The sequence below is a fragment of the Tursiops truncatus genome, chromosome 16 (genome assembly GCF_011762595.2).
Source record: "Tursiops truncatus isolate mTurTru1 chromosome 16, mTurTru1.mat.Y, whole genome shotgun sequence".
Taxonomy (NCBI): domain Eukaryota; kingdom Metazoa; phylum Chordata; class Mammalia; order Artiodactyla; family Delphinidae; genus Tursiops; species Tursiops truncatus.
In genome coordinates, this window is record NC_047049.1 from 35,226,534 (window position 1) to 35,244,437 (window position 17,904).

Sequence of the window (17,904 nt, forward strand, 5' to 3'; positions counted from 1 at the left end):
CAAATATTATTTTTAAAGATATACTGATTTATGGCTCTTCCCAAGAGGTTTTTCTTAATTCTTTCTTGTATGTTTTAATTTACTTAGAAAATTATTGGTCTTTCTATATGATATTTTCTTCCTCTTTTCGTTTCTTTCCTCTTTTAATTTCTTTCTCATCTCACGGTCCACAAAAGGGATTTGCAATTTTACTCATTTTGTTCAAAGCACTGACTCTTGGCATTTGGTGTTTCGCCAACTGGTTCTGATGTTCCTGTTGTATTTTTGCTTTGGTTTTTAGAACCTAATTTTTAAAATTCCTTTTGTAGGTTGGAATATATTATATCATTGATTTTCTAATTGCAAAACATCTTTTGTTCATTGTTCTCATAATTATTTAAAGTATGTATTTGGTTATAGTTAGTCACGAGGTATAAAGCTGAGTATGTTTAAAACTTTAAATGAGAAAATGCATTTTGGTAAGTACAGGCTGATCTATATTCTACTCTATTTCAGTGGAAATATGTGAACATTTGTGATGGGCCTAGGTCAGATAAGCAATTGAGTTCAGAAAGAAAATACGTTGGAATTATGTATTCATATGCATACGTAATATGCTTTTGAAGATGAAATATACTTGCTAGTTGATTGCTTTGGGGGAAGATTCATGGAAATGGGCAAATTAATTATCAACAATAATGAATAGAAAAGAGTATAGAGTAAATTTCATTTGTAACTTTCCATACAATTCATTTAAGGGGAAATGGTGTTTTCAAAATATTAAATAGAGAGACATGTGTCTTTCCCAAAGCTATATATGCCATATTTTTCTATGCTTTTTAATAACTTGAATATCGATGAATTTAGACTGCTATGCATGATATTCTTAACGCAGGAGTAAAATGATGTTCAGATTCAAATGGTGCAGCAACTTGGGGTACGTTAAGGAAACTTGCCTTCTTGTCTCTTCTGCAAGGATGGCTCAAGGACACACACCTTCAGCCGTTGCAGGATTTTTGTGAACTGGGCCCTGGGCTCCAGATAATGGGAGTGTTCTTGGCTAATGGGAAGAAACATCAATTCTGTGCTGTGTGTCAGTGGGACCTTGAGTGGCTGAACACCAGCCTTTGCCAACCACATCCTTCCTTTTCTTCAAAGGCCAACTGAAGGACAGGTGGCCCCTAAGTTTTAGGGTTCATATCACCAAGATGTTGGAATCATTTCATCCTTTATATGTCTGGGTGTTTGCATCTGAAGTGTGGATGTCCTTGATTGGTGGGTGGCGTAGGTAAAAATGTTGTTGATACCAGTTGAATTTATTTATCCTATTATTTCTGGATTACTGGATAAATAAACGATGACTAAGCCCTGCAATGGAATGCTATGCAGCTCTGAAAAAGCATGAGGGAGCTCTCAATGCACTAGTGTAAAAGTATCTCCAGGATGTATTGTTAGGTGAAAAATGCAAAATAGTTGTCCAGTATGCTGTCTCACGTGTAAGAAAGTGGACGTGAACACGTATTTCTATTTGCTTGCCTTTGTACAAAGAAAAGCTGGAGGAGTGCGCAGGATTCTAATAAAAGTGACACATATACGAGGGTGGAAATAGGATTTGAAGTAAGACTTCTCACTATACACCTAATTATATGTAAAATTTTGAAGTATGTGAAGATGTTACTTATCCAATGAAATAAGTTAACATTAAAAAATTTAAAAAGAAAATATCACCCTGGATGCATGAAGCGAATGGATTAGGAAGGAGGAGAAGAGATATGGAGGGCCGATTTAGAGGCTGTTGTGGTGATCCCTGGAGAGAGAGTGATTCTAGAGTGGTAGCAGTGGAGACAGACAGAAGCGGGTAGGTTTTAGAGGCACTGAGGAGGTAAGACAGGCAGGGCTGTGGCGATAATGGGGAGGGGAATGATGAAAGAGGAGGAGTCAAGGGTGACTCCCAGGTTTCTGGACCACACCCTTAGATGGATTCACAAATCAGGGGAATAGAAGAAGGCTCAGTTGGTGGAGATGATGATACGTGTGCACATGTCGAGATGGGGCCAGACCCATACAAGGTGTTTAATAGAAGTCTGTTGAACAAAGGAGTGAATAAAATATTTCAGAGATAGCAAAGTAGAGACGTGAAGGAGGCAGTTGGATTTGTCAGTCCGGGGCTCCAAGGGGAGGTCTGGGCTAGGGATTCAAATTTGGGGATCACCAGCCAATAGATTTTGAAGCACTGGTAATTGTGGAGGACAGCTAGGAAATTAGAAATAGAAGAAAAGTGGGGTTGGGACGCAGCCTGGAGGAATTCCAAAACATCAAGGCCCGCTAGTGGAGGACAAGGCAGCAAAGAAGACTGGGCAAGAGTGGGCAGAGGGGTGGGAAAACTGGGAGCGTGTGGCAATATTGGACCAAGGAAAGAGTTTCAAGAAGGAGGCAGTGAGTGTATACTGAGAGCTGCAGAGCTATCGGGTATGATGAGGATGGAGAAATGTCCTCGGGATCTAGAGAGGGCATCAGTCATCCCAGCGAGATCCGTCTCAGAGGCCTCTTGGGTGAAAGGTGGATTACAGTGGATTGAGAACTGCTTACTTCAGATACTGGCCCACCATCTTCCCTGTCATCCTGGCTTGAAAACAGATGAGCTTCTTCAATTCCTCCTTTATCTTTATCCCTATCCCTCATCCTTACTAAACCATTTTCAAGTTCTGTTTACTCTGTTTCAACATTATCTCTTGCTTCTGTCTTTTCACCTTTCGTACTGCCACTTCACCAATTCAGATCCAGCCAGCAATCGCACCAGTGAATTCTACAAATACCTACTGTGTGCTGCTATACTCTGTTGTATGTAGAGATAACTCCCCTCTAGTCTTACTTCCTTTCTCAGATGCTTTGTATTACAGCCCTCTTACTCTCTTATTGGATCGACTCAGGTTACAGTTTTATTTGCCCATTCCTTTCCTTAAAAGGGGGTTCGGAGGAAAGGAAGTCAGCTATATATTTTGAGTGGCTGTTAGGTAGAGAGTGGGGCAAAAGCTTTAGTTACACACATGTTCTCATGTAATCATCATAGTGAATCACAAGATAGATATTCTTTTCCTGTTGCTTTATGTGTGAGGCAGAGAAAGCTCAGGAACATTGAGGATATTTTTCAGAATACTTTAGCTAGTTAAAGGGACAGAGCTAGAATTCAAACCAGATCTGCCCAGTGCAAGGTTTAGATTGTTTTCATTGTCTCTTGAGGTTAACTATCATCTAGCCACTCCAGAGATGGTACCTCTCCATGCAGCCTAAGATAAGGAAGGGGGCAAGGCAGTGCCACAGAAGTTGAGGGTGGAGAGCATTTTGAGAAAGACTGGGCAGTCTGCAATCACACTTCAGGGAGGACAGAAGTCGAGCCTTATCAGAAATGAGAGGGCTTCCCTGGTGGCACAGTGGTTGAGAGTCCGCCTGCCGATGCAGGGGACATGGGTTCGTGTCCCGGTCTGGGAGGATCCCACATGCCGCGGAGCAGCTGGGCCCGTGAGCCATGGCCGCTGAGCCCGCGCGTCTGGAACCTGTGCGTCCGGAGCCTGTGCTCCGCAGCGGGAGAGGCCACAGCAGTGAGAGGCCTGCGTACCACACAAAACAACAACAACAAAAAAAGTTAGAAATGAGAAAAAAACAATTAGAATTGACTAAAAGGGAGGTAACCTTTTATAGTAAAATGCTTTTGAGTGATGGGGGTGGAAACCAGATTATTGGGAGAATCAGAAGGAAGTGGGTGGGTAGGAAATAAAAACAGCTGAGATAGACAAGGTGTTCCATAAAACTGGGGTGAAAAGGAATGAGAACTATGGAGGATTGAATGGAATATAATATAGACACACAGTAGAAACACATGCACCCACCCATACATTTATACCTGTAGGTGGAACAGAATAAACCTGTAGACTTGGAAAGTTAGAGAGAGAGGAAGAGAAATAATTTAGAAGCTGGGCCTTAGAGGAGGGAAGAAAGCACAGGCCCACAGTCAGTGTTCTTTAAATACGTCCTTGCACGGGGAAAGTTTAGATTCTGTTGAATAAAACTTGTGTAGGAAACTCCTGCTTGAGATAACGGGGATCTTCAACTCAAAGGGACATGCCAATCTCAAATTTCAAGGAAAAGCTGAGGTCCAGACACCTAGCCTGGCAGGTAGAGGTGAAAGGGCTTCGAGGTTGTGATCACAATGCAAATCGGTGTTGCAGCTTGCCCCCAACCCCACCCTGAACTCCCTAGTCCCCTCCCCTGCCTTATTTTCCTCCATTGCACTCATAATTATCTGGCCCTACTATATGCTTTTACTTATTTATTTATGAGTTTTCTCTCCGCCCCACACCAGTTTGTCAGCTTCATAGATTTTTGTCTGTTTCATTCACTACTGTATCTCCCCAGTCCTTAAAGCAGTACCTGGTGTGCAGCAGATAATAGTCTTTGAATGAATAAATTAATCAGTCAAGATGGAGTCAAAGTCCCAGTGTAGGCATGGAATGGATTTTAGAGCTGCTTTAAACACTAGTGTTTGTGGCTCACTTTTTAGAGGATGCAGGTGTCAAGTTAAAACAGTAGGGTTGGACAGACTCATTCCTAGTGGTGTGGTGAAGGACTTGCCAGCGAATCCAATTTCTAAGGTCACGTGCTAGTTAGGAGAATAAGGCATTGTTACCGCTGTCTCAATTATCTACTGTTGCCTCATAAACCACACTGTAACTTTATTTATTATTGCTCCTAATTTCCTGGGTCAGGAACTTGGGCAGAGTTCATGTGGGTGGTTTGTTGACTCCAAAAGGCATCATGTGGGATTACTCACTTGGCTGCACTCAGCTGGTATCTAGGCTGGACTGAAAGGTCCAAGAAGGCTTCATTTATATGTCTGACTCCCCAGTGCTCCCCCACGTGGCACTGTCTTTCTTAACAGGGTTAGCTTGGGCTTCCTCACAGCATGGTGGACTCCTAAGGGGGAGTTTTCCAAGCAGTGAAGGTGGAAGCTGCAGATCTCTCAAGGCTCAGCCTCAGAAGTTACACAGTATCACTTGCCCCACTCTCTGTTGGTAAACATAAGTCACAAGGTGAGTTTAGAATAAAGGAGAGGGGAAGAGTTTACCTCTCAAAGAGAGAGGGGACGAAGAATACATAGCCGTCTTTAGTCCACCGCATCTCATTAGGAGATTATACTGTTAGGATGCTTAGAAGTGGCTTTCTCTCCCAATTTACTTTGCAATCCAAGAAGTTAGTGAGAATTCAGAGAGCACAGATAATTTGCAAAATTTTCTGAGGGATTGAATACGGTTAAATTAACAGTTAATTCCAAACTTGCCGAGTTCATGGAGAGATTTGTAAGGAACCAACTGGCAGGTGAGTTAAATGACTGGTTGAAATCATTATTTTTAAAAAGGTCTTGCTATATTTTAGAGAAATAATTTTTGTGAAAATTAAATGTGCTCATTATAAAAATTTCAAGCAATTGTAAAAATTACAAATAAAACCACAAATCATCTAAACTCCCTGTGCAGAGAAAAAAAACCATGATAACATTCGGTGAGCGTCATTTTAGTCGTCTCTTTGTGCTTATGTCCACTTAGAAGGATGGCTGGCTGTCTGGTTGGCTGACTCTACAGGCAGGTAGATAGAAAGTTGATAGATAAAAACTTATAAGAATGAGATCACACTATACATGTTATTTTCATGAAATATTGAAACTGAGTTTACTTGAATTTAAAAGAAGAAAAATGAAAAAGAAGGAAGAACTTCAAGTAAGAGCTATTAACTTTAGAGCTAGTAGTTCCTAAAAGATTGTATGAAGGTCATGGGGAAAATATGAAAACCGGTGAGAAATTGGATTTACATAAACTATATATTAAAATTTTAGACAGTATCAATTGTTCCCCACTGTGAAAGTTGACATGGTTAGAATTCTAATGCTGTATCCTACGCTGTTTCCCTCAGCTCCTGATTCTTGTGGTTTATATTGTTTTTGCTTTGTGAAATTTACATTCTGTTTTTCTAATATCATTCCCACAGGTGTTAGTTTCTACATTTAAACAGGTTCAGTGATAACCTTGGTTCAGAATCATGGTTCTAAATTCTTCAATTTGATTCATCTTTTGGTTGGATGAATTTTGGTTTCCCCCCACCCCCAAAAGGGATAAACCCATAAAGGGCACTATATCCCCCCAAATTCTTTCATGTTTGAGAAAGTCTCCTTGTTGATTTCATAACCTTAAATAGCAGGTGTAATGTTATTGTACACTCACAGCTTTCTAGACTTTTTTAAAGTTTGTCCCGTTATGGATTGATGCTGTTGAGAACCAGCTTGACGTTTTTCCACCCTTTCATATTCCTCGATTTCTTTTTTCATTTCAGATGTCTGCGTACGTCTTTCCACGTTCTGAAGTTCAGTGACTTTACCTGGATAGATCTCGTTGATAATAATTCTGTCATTTTTTCCCCCACTATGTTATGTGTCCCTTGGATCATAACATTCAGCTCTTTCATTAAGGAAAATATCCTTTTTATGTATTGTACCTCTGTTTACCTCTGCACCTCTGTTTTCAATTTTGTTGTTTATGTTTGTTGGGTTCTTTGGTTTCTTTGGGAACACCAGTGATGTTTACGTTGCATTCTCTTTGTATGACTGTTATCTTCTTTTTAATTGCTTGAATGCATTTTTCCCTCCGTGTTTTATTTATTGTTATTACCTCAAGCCTTTACTTCATGCCATCGATTTGCTTTTCAGGTGTGTCTGTTCTATTCCAAGCTGCTTCTAATTTATCTATTAAATCTGCACTGGTGGTGTTTTGGCCTCAGTTTATTTCCTTAACTCTACAGTCCCCTTTTTTTTCTTTAATTTATTTTATTTATTTATGTTTGGCTGCGTTGGCTCTTTGTCACCGCAAGCGGGTTTTCTCCAGTTGCAGAGAGCGGAGGCTACTCTTCGCTGTGGTGCGCGGGCCTCTCACTGTGATGGCTTCTCTTGCTGCGGAGCACAGGCTCTAGGCGCGTGGGCTTCAGTAATTGTGGCTCGCAGGCTTAGTTGCTCCACGGCCTGTGGGATCTTCCCAGACCAGGACCAGGGCTCAAACCTGTGACTCCTGCATTAGCAGGTGGATTTTTAACCACTGCGCCACCAGGGAAGTCCCTACAGTCCCTTTTTGTGTCTTGTTCTGTTGTTTTAACATCTCATCTTTGAGCCTCTACTGTAGTGATAACATATACTTGTTAAGCTCCTTCACAGTGAAAAGTATTTGTAGGAAAACTGCTTCTCTTCTGAGGGTTGTGTTTTCTTTTTGAACTTTGTTTTTCAACAGTCTTATGCATATTCAGTTGCTTCTTCCACCAGGGTTATTTTTGTAGCATGTTGGTATAGTTACTATATCATTTTTCCCCATCTTGCTCATTCATGGGTTATATAAAGCTTAATGTTTGTTCTGACATAGTGTGGTTGACTTCTTCTTGATATTCAGCCCTATTTGATATCGGTTAATTTTATTCTTTAGACTACCGTTTATTGTGTCTACTTCTCCATAGCCTGAAGGTGCAGGGCTGGAGGAAGGGAAGGGAGTAGACTTCACTGCAGCTGAGTGTAGCCTTTAATGGAGGGCTGTTCTTTTTTCTGAATTCTCATTCAATGTCCTGTACCGGAGTACTTTCCACTGAGCTGAGGGTTACCCCTTGTGGACCTTGGTGTATCCCAGTTCAGCCCAGGGTCCTAAAAGAGAGCAAATTCTGGTGGCCCTTCTTACCTTTGCTGAAATGGTATGTTGGGGCTTCTGTTCACCATGGTTTTTCATTACTTTTTTTCAGGCTGGCTTCTTACCACCTCAGTTTGCTTCTCTCCAAATAAGAGGGTACTAGTCCGAATTTTAAGGATTTTATTCACTTACCCTTTTTCTTCAGTACTGCTCCTGGGGGTGAGGTGGGATTAGAAGCCCCTTAGTACAATCATACAACAGAAAAATATATATATATTTTTTTTTCCCTTCCTGTAATCTTTGAACTTTTTAGCTAAGCTTTTATGCCATTCCTTTGTGGGGTTTTTTGTGGTTTTTTTTGCGGTACGCGGGCCTCTCACTGTTGTGGCCTCTCCCGCTGCGGAGCACAGGCTCCGGACGCGCAGGCCCAGCGGCCATGGCTCACAGGCCCAGCCGCTCCGCGGCATGTGGGATCTTCCCAGACCGGGTCACGAACCCATGTCCCCTGCATCGGCAGGCAGACTCTCAACCACTGCGCCACCAGGGAAGCCCCATTCCTTTGTTTTATTGTTGTTGGTAAGTTTGGGGCTCACTCTTTGCCTTGCCATTTCTCTGTTTCTCTGAGTGGAAAAATTCTGTGGTGGGAAAATTCAGGGTCTGTTGTAAGTTCAGATACAACTGCAGTGATTAACACCAGGCATAATGTAGGGGTCACTAGTGATCTCCTATATTGTTCATTTTCATGACTTCCTGTAATTACCTAAAAACACTGCTTTGGTAGTTTTTAATAGACATAAAGAGTTTTACGTAATTGGTGACTAAAAACCAAGTGGACAGTAAAAGGACCCTTATGTTTTTGCATTAAATGACAGAAAAATTCAGCAGAAAAACCATTGCTTTATGATAGAGTGTAGACAACATTAGTCTCACTGGAAGGCTTGTCTCAACTTGAGTAGGTAGCAAATAGGTCTTTGCTGAGCTCCCTTGGTGGGATATTTTCTGTCTCCTTAGCTTCTCTTATGACCAAGTGTCTGTGGTAGACAGAGTTCTAAGATGGCCCCGAGATTCCCCTTCCTGAGTGTGCATGCTCTGCGTACTTCCTTCCCCTTGAATGTCAATGGGCCTGATCTAATCAGGTGAGTGCTTTTCAAAGAGGTTTTAAAGATCAGAGAGGTTGAGAACTGCAGCCGATGCTTGAAGGTGGTAACCTCTGTGAGTTCTGTAGCTACAGGAAAATGAATTCTGCCAACAAACACATGTGCTTGGAAGAGTACTCTGAACCTCATGTGACACCTCAGCCCTGGCCAACACCTTGATTTCAGCCTGGTGAGACCCTGAGTAGAGAACTCAGTTGTGCTGTGTCCAGACTTCTGACCTACAGAACTGTGAGGACACCTACAGGATTGGTGTCAAGTCACTAAATTGTGGTCATTAATTAGGTAGCAACAATATATGAATATTTTAAAAGCGATTTGCTGTATTTTAATTAATTCTGATTCTCTCCCTAAAGGGAAAAGCTCATTTCTTGTTTCATAATTTACTTTTTCAAAGAGGAAGCTTTTGTTCTGCTTTCCAAATTTTGTTGAATTTTGTTACTTTTTTGTCCCCGCTCCTCTGCCCACTTCTCTTCCTTAATACTGAGGTCAGAATAGGGATTTTAGATTGTTTACTGGTTTTAACTATAATTACAGCTTGGACACACTGATGAAAATGGTTTAAAAGTATAGTGGAACCCCATTTTGAAAATAGTTTTATGCCACTTGATCATGCTGTATGATCCTTTTAATGTGTTGTTGGGTTCCGTTTGCTAGCACTTTGTTGAGGATTTTTGCTTCAATGTTCATCAGTGATATTGACCTGTAACTTTCTTTTTTTGTGGTATCTTTGTCTGGTTTTGGTATCCGAGTGATGAAATAGATAACTTATAAGGACCTACCCTATAGCACGGGGAACTCTACTCAATACTCTGTAATGACCTATATGGAAAAATAATCTAAAAAAGAGTGGATATATGTATATGCATAACTGATTCACTTTACTGTGCAACTGAAACTAACACAACATTGTAAATCAGCTATACTCCAATAAAAATAAAAAGTTTTAGAGAACAGGTCAACATCCGGTTCAATGGCATATGTTAAGTTCATGGTGTTTTTTATTTTAAAAATTAACTTTATTTATATATATTCTGAACACCACATAAGTCCTAACTGCACAGCTCACTTAACTTCTACAAAGTGAACATACCTATGTACACACCCAGATAAAGAAATAGAACATTTCCAGAACATGCCCCCTCCCCTCAAGGCAACGACTCTTCTGGCTTCTATCACCATAGGTTAGTTTTGCCTGTTTGGGGACATTGTGTTCTCTTTTGGCTTTGGCTTCTTTAGCTCAGTGTTATGTTTGTGACAGTCATCCATGTTGATGCAGTAGTTGGTTCATTCTTGTTATTTTATAGAATTTGCTGTGTAAACGTACCACAATTTATGTACCCATTCAACCGTTGCAGAATTGTACTTATTTTATTCTTGTAGAATGGGTTGGTTTTATTTGGGGTTATTACCATTAGCACTGCTTTGAACATTCTTATACATGTATTCTGATGAATGTTCGTTGTATACGTAGAAGAATTGCTGGGTCACAGAAAAAAATATATATGTATTGGTTTTTTTTTTTCAGCTTTAGTAGGTGTTAAGAAATGGTTTCCCAAAGTTACATCAGGTTACACTCCCACCAGCAGTGCATGACAATGACAGTTGCTATGTATCTTCACAAAACACTTGGCATTATAATTTATTATTCTTACTATTATTGTCACCATCATCATTATTTAAAATTTTAACCAGTCTGATGTATGTTGGTATTATCTCAGTGTGTTTTTAATTTGCATTTCCCTCATGACTCGTGATGTTTAATACCTTTCCATGTGTTTATTGAAGTGCAGTAATTTTCAAACTTTGGGTCATGCTCCATTATTGGGTCATGAAATGAAATTAGTGCATTAAGACCAGCATTTATAAAATCTGAAGTAGAATAGCAGGCAGTAGAAGAGAGTGAATTGCAAGTTGTCATGGTAAGTGTGGTATATATTTATACATATGAAACTTTGTTTCAGTTTCATACGTATAAATATATGCATCTGTATCTATATACCTTCATAGATGTACACCCATATGTATATCAATTTCTTATTTGTATACATAAATATGTATATTGCAACTGTGGGAAATGTATTTCTTGTTGTAAAAATATTCTTATTTCTTATTGTCAGAAAGGTTTATGAAACCCTACTGTGTATTACACATTTAAACAAATCTACAACTTGATGAAGACAAAAACCGTGCTTACCTCATTTGCATTTAGCACAGTTCTGAAAGATAGAACTCATAACTGAGATATTGGAAATACGATTTGTGACAATTTTGTTAGGCCAAACTGGAAGCACACCATTAAGATGAAATATGAAAAGTAAAAGTAAAGTCCTTCATACAATAAGTGTAAAGTCTTTGTAATTGAATGAAGGAAAGTTACCCTAAAAGTGCATGGGGTAAAGAACCAGAATCATCAGTCCTAAATACAGAACCCTGAGTCTCCAGACCTCGAAAGAGAATCTGTGGATGGTGGCCCCAGAGTCTGTATGTTTCAGAAGATTCTTGGTGAGTCTGATAATCTGATAATTTCGGGAACCACTGATGTAGGCTGGAGCTTGCAGTGAATTTCACCTGCTGTAAGGGAGGAGGTCTCATGGAAGAGAGATTCTAAGTGAGCAAACCTTTTTTAAGCCTAACATTCCCCAAAACACTGTATTACAGAGTAATTCTACCCAGTTTCCTTTACCCTATAAAGTATTATTCTATAGCAACAAAACTCAGGAGAAGCCATTTAATTAAAGAACCATTATCTATAATTTCTATACAGTTAGGATAGAAGACAGGCAGCGAGTTAATCTGCTTTCCAGTCCCTCTCCATGTGTATTTTAACTCCCTAATCCTCTTTTTCTCTAAACCCCCACTATAATGGAACCCCTAATGTGAGCTGCATACATTTTTCAATTATATAATACTTTGGTGCCTTTGTCTCTGAGATTTACTGTACTTTCACATTTGTATGCATTTTAAAGTAACATTCTGAAGGCTTTATAAGCACAGCACTTTCTAATTAACAGTGAGCATAAAATGCTAGTGTGACAAATGTTAACCATGCATATTAGGGAATATTTAGAATCAATCTAGGTTGCTTCCCCCCACCCCGCCCCGAAAGGTCAGGTTTATACTATCCAAGATTGGGGAGAATGAATTTGTGATTTGGACAAACACTTCCCTGAATACCAATGTTACTTTATGTAGTAATTATGGGATTTTAAATGCCAGTGAGTTCTGTTTTCTCTGTGTGAACTTGTGAATGTAATAGAACACTTTTGAAAAGCTAATCGAATAAAACTATCTAAGATTTAATTATCAGCTTCTTACAGATTTTATGCACCAGATCATCTGTGTTGCCAAAACCACTTATGTGACTTAGGACTTAAGAATTCTCTTAAACCTTTCATTTTGTTCTTAGAATTAAAATGACTTTTTAAAAATTGTATAGTTAAAAAAATATGCATAAAAAAGCAAAGAGAAAAAATTTTAAACTAATCAGATCTCTACAACTCAGATAAAATTGCTATTAATATTTTGGTGGATATTTTCCGAGACATCGCAGTATATATACATGCACACACACCCATACAAACACCTAGTTTTACATAAACAGATTAATAGAATATATGATACACTGTTTCTTGTCCTTTAGGACTAGTCATTGTTTTCTATCTACTTTTGGTTGGGTTGTTTTCATATCAGTAAATAGATATATACATCATAATTTTTAATGGTTATATGATATATATACACACACACACTATACTTTAATCTGCTGATAGATATTTAGCTTGCATCTCTTTTCTCCTCTATTATATGTTTAGTTAACATCCTTCCTTGCACGTTAATCATTTTGCACCTGTACAATCATATTCCCAGGACAAATTCCTAGAAACCTGACTGAGCCAAAAGGCAAATGTTAATGTATATTAACTACCAAACTGCCCTCCAAAACTGTTATCTCAGTTGAAACTCCTGTCAGCAAAATGATAGAGCACTTGTCCTTATTTTAAAATTTGTATATCTTTAATTATTAATGAAGTTGTACATATTTCCGAGTGCTTATTGGATATTCTTATTTCTTTTTTGTTTAAGTGCTTCACTATTTTTGTTGAGATGATTGTCTTTTTCTTACTGACTTGTAAGAGATCTGTGAATGTTGAGATATTGTTATTTGGACTGCAAGTTTGTCATTTGACTTAATTCTGTATGTAGTGATTTTTTAAAAATTAAACTAAATGTCATTTATTTATTTATTTAATACAATTTTTGTCAAAAATTTATCGATGCATCATTTGATAGTTTCAAGCTTCTGTATCATGGTTAACAATGACTTTGGCCGGATTGCAGAAATACCTATATTTCCTCATAGTAGTCTTAGGGTTCAATTTTTTTACATGATCATCTTTGATCCATCTGGGATTTATTTTTGAATAAGGAGAAAGATAATTCAGATTTATTTTTACCCCAATTGCTAGCCAGTTGTCAGACTTCATGAATATCTAATCTTTTACTCTGATTTAAAATGACTTGCTTTCTGATATTAAATTCCCTTATATATTTGAATATACTTCTGGGATCTCTTTTGTTCTATTGATCTGTCTATTTCTGAATAATTATTATTGAATTTTTATTTCTGTGGCTTTATACTTTTTTTTATAAGCATCCCTTCATTTTTCATCTCTTTCAGATTTTGTCTATTTTTGCTTATTTACTTGATGAACTGAAAAATCATTAGGTCGGACTAACAAAAGAAATGCTAAGATTTTCAGCTAGAGTTATATATTTTTATATTAATTAAGGGAAAATTGGCACTTTTGTAATACTAGATTTTCTTATTAAAAGTTTTTTTTTCTCATGGATTCAGGCATTCCCTTAGGTCTCTCGGTATCATTTTATGTTTTCTTCGTATAGGCCCTGGTCATTTAAAAAGATTTTTCTAGATATTTTAATTTTTTGATTGTTGCTGTGAATGAAATTATTTTCTTCCATGATATTTTCTGATTGTTAATCCTTTTTTAGAAAGTTGTTGACTTTTGTTTATTTATTTTATTTCCAGACACTTTAATGAGCACTCATATTTTTTTCTGATCATCTTTTGGTTGATTTTAGCCTTTAAAAGTCCCAGGTGGTATCCAGGAGACTAAAGAAGAAAATATAATTCCCTTTACTGTAAGACATTACTTGAGGCTGTTAGAGAATGGAGCCTAAAATAGGGAAGTTTATGGAATATAATTTGTATATCCAGGAAGGACTGAGTCCTCATCACTGAAATGTAATGTAAGTCAGACTAAATATATTAGGATGAATAAGTATGTCATTCTTATGAGATTATTTAATACTCTGAGATGTCATTTGATACTCAATTAATCTCTCAGGATTAATCTTTGTAGATTTGATATTACTTATATGAGCAGGAGAGAGGCTAGATTTAAGTAAGCCTGAAGATATGAGTCCCTATTTAAGTAATGAAAATGTGAAGGATGGAAGGGAAAACGGAACTGACTTCCTCAAGAATTGGAGTTTACCAGGTTGTGAGTTCCAGCCTTGCTAATTTTTTGTATGACCCCCCCCCCCCAAATACAATATAATTTATTTTCTTGTCGTGAGTAATCCTTCTTCCTCCTTCCAACAAACACCTACAGTATTGCGCTACTTACCTACCATCCCAACCCCCCAGTAAGTAGATGTAAGATGGTCTGACAGTGCCATCTGGTGGCCACCTAGGAAACTATATGAACTAATCGCTGTCATTGGGCCTCCAACCTGGGTTGGTACAATATCCTGGAAGCCAGGTCCAGGCTTGGGAACAAGCAGTTTATGCCTGTGGCTACAGGCAAAGGGAGAAAATAATCAAAGTCCAAGCCCTGGCAAAGGCAGCCTGGGGAATCTGGGAAGGAGCCCAAAGGCTCCATTCACAGGAGTTGATAGAGAGCAAGGATTAGGTCCAAAAAGGGAGGTTTGCAAAGGAGTTCCAGCAGGAAAAACTTGGAGAGAGCTCCTGAACCAAAGCAAAGAAGGGGAGGGTTTTTTTTGTTTTTTTTGTTTTTTGGTGGAAACTCTGCATTCAGCCTCAGGGCAGGGATGAGCTTAATTGTGAGCGAGCAGTCAGTTCTAACACCTTTCTTCAGGGCTTTCCTCATCTACCTTTTTTTTTCTTTTCTTTTCCTTAAATTTTTTTTTCCCCATAGCTTAAAACTCAGATAATTTGGCAATTCCACATAAGGTCAAGGCTACTTCACACTTCCCTTCTCTCTATCTTTCCCCTCTTCTTCCCTTGCTCCCTCCTTCCCACTTCCTTTTCTCTTTTCCCTTCCTTTTCAGCTCTTCTTCTTGAGTTCTCAGGAGAACCTCCCTCTTTCTCGTCCTTCATTCTATCCAGGAACCAAAACATAATCCTAGTTACAGCTGAAAAACCTAGAGATAGTGCTTGTGAGTCAGCTTTATCAAGGACAAGGGAAGGCAGAGGTGAAATGAAGAACTGGTACCACTAACCCCTGCATCCCTGGGAGGAGGGATCAGAAGTCCCTTCAACATTACCACGAGGCTCAGTCCTCCCATTCACCCCCTGCATGATCTCCCCATGTGCCTGCATTCACGATTTTTGTTTCTTTTGTTCACTGCCATATTCCCAACATTTAAAACGGCATCTGGCATATAGAAGGAACTCTATTGATATTTGTTGAAGGATGGAATGAATATTCTCACTGTATAAGCAAATCTGGCTTATTCATTTTTTACCGTATTTCAGTTTTGCCTTGTAAGTGTTGCATTGATGCTAATTTTCATCGTGAAAGCATGATTTGCGACTTTTGTGAAATAATTCAAACGTAACATGTGAGGCTATTTCTATCCCAAAAATAATTATTTTTTAAATTCCAAACCACCAAGTGACCTACTTTCAGAAAATAACTTTTCGTGTTTCACGAGTGTATCTTTTATGTACATAAATGAAGTAGAAAACCAACAAAATGGCCAGCTTTTACCTATCTTAGCTTCTCACGTGCTCTTTGAATCCTCCCCCAAATAGAAGCTAAGACTATTAAATACAGAGGAGAAAACAAATTTGGAAAGCGGAAAAGTACCAAGCATTTGACAGAACATCTTGCCGACTGTGTTTTCTCTGTTTGCTGAGTCTCTTTTGCGTTATAAATCCTTGATAACAGAGACAGAGAAATATCTATTCTCTATATAGAACTAAGCACAGAATTTGCCTAACATTTTTCAGAATTATTCCCTTCCTTGTGATCCTCCTTAGAACTGGAGAGACGAGGCAGGCTGCTTTCGTTTCATAGACTGTTCCTCGGACATAACTCTTGCGTGAGAATTTTCTGGGGATAAAAAAATGATCACTTGCTACTTTCCATTCCAAAACCCTAGGATTTCCTAAATATCTCACAGCTCTCTCTGATCTTAAAGAAGTGCTTTCATTTCAGTGCAAAGGGGAACTGAAAATGAATTCAGAGCTGGCCTGAATTAAGACAACAGAGGAGATCAGTGGGTGTGTAATATCCAAGTGTGGTAGAGCTTGGCTAACTCACGAGGGTGCATCACAACATCCCATCAGGCCTGACATTTTGTTCCTGGCTGACTTCAGTGGCAGTGATCATGGTGCGGGGGAAGGCATATGTTGAATCTATAGTTCATTGACTGCACAGTCTGTGAGAAGCTACAAGGTATGAAAAGAGCATGGACATGCTGGCAGTGCCTTTGGCTGACTGTGTGACCTGGAAAAAAATAGGTAACCTCTCAGAGTCTTAGTTTACCTTTCTATGAAATGGGAATAATGATGCCTACCTGGAAGGGCTGTGTGAAGAAGAGAGCTACTAGGTACACAGCCTAGTCCCTGGCTGGTGGTACTCCCCAGTGGATCTGCTGTGGTCCCGGCAGTCACGTGTTCTCTTTCCATTTCTCTCCCAGGTACCTTGGGATCACGAGGCCGCTGACGTACCCCGTGAGACAGAACGGGAAGTGCATGGCCAAGATGATCCTCTCTGTCTGGCTTCTGTCCGCCTCCATCACTTTACCACCGCTCTTCGGCTGGGCTCAGAACGTAAATGATGACAAGGTGTGCTTGATCAGCCAGGATTTTGGCTACACGATCTACTCCACTGCAGTGGCGTTTTACATCCCCATGTCCGTCATGCTTTTCATGTACTACCAGATTTACAAGGCCGCCAGGAAGAGCGCCGCCAAACACAAGTTCCCCGGCTTCCCGCGTCCCGTGGAGCCCGACAGCGTCGTCTCCCTGAACGGCATGGTGAAGCTCCAGAAGGAGGTGGAGGAGTGTGCAAACATTTCGAGACTCCTCAAACATGAACGGAAAAACATCTCCATCTTTAAGAGGGAACAGAAGGCAGCCACCACCTTGGGGATCATCGTCGGGGCCTTCACTGTGTGCTGGTTGCCGTTTTTCCTCCTCTCGACGGCCAGACCCTTCATCTGTGGCACCGCGTGCAGTTGCATCCCGCTGTGGGTGGAGAGGACATTTCTGTGGCTGGGCTATGCAAACTCTCTCATTAACCCCTTTATATATGCCTTCTTCAACCGGGACCTGAGGACCACCTACCGCAGCCTGCTCCAGTGCCAGTACCGGAATATTAACCGGAAGCTCTCGGCTGCAGGCATGCACGAGGCCCTGAAGCTTGCCGAGAGGCCTGAGAGACCTGAGCTTGTGCTGTAAGGTCATTTATCACTGTTTTCCTTCTATCCCCCCAACCCTTATATGGGACTCCTTTTGGAAGCACATCGTAGAAAGCTTCCAGAATCAGTAGCAAGCTTATTTTCTACTAAGCGTATCAGATTTGAATTTAGAATACTGTAGACTCCAGTCTTCCACCCAATAGAATTCCAAAGCCAAAGATAGGTTTTTAGTTGGATTGGAAGAAGAGACTGATTCGCTGATGAATTGCAATTGATGTCAGTGCTGACAAGGAAGGTGATGTTTTTTATCCTTTCTCCGTAAATTGGATGTTATTTAGGTCCTTATAGCTCTGATTCTTGTAACATTATCATTTTAGTTGCTATTACTCTTAGATCCAGTAAAACTGTTTTGATGACCTCGTCCTTCA

At 39.6% G+C, this 17,904-nt stretch overlaps 1 protein-coding gene across 7 annotated transcripts in view; it reads left to right on the top strand.

Moving 5' to 3' along the window:
• Positions 1-17,904, top strand: part of HTR7 (5-hydroxytryptamine receptor 7) — a 95,734-nt gene that overhangs the window by 66,979 nt on the left and 10,851 nt on the right. For 4 of the 7 annotated variants that reach the window (XR_002177871.3, XM_073794206.1, XM_019942773.3 and 1 more), the window contains exon 2: positions 16,754-17,512. Coding sequence is in view for 5 of the 7 variants with exons in the window: in XM_073794206.1 (XP_073650307.1) it covers positions 16,754-17,512 (759 nt within the window). In the remaining 2 variants the exon portion in view is untranslated. Of the gene's footprint in view, positions 1-16,753; positions 17,772-17,904 lie in introns of all 7 variants that reach the window. The other 3 variants (XM_019942967.3, XM_033841865.2, XR_012326994.1) reach the window with 2 other exon arrangements.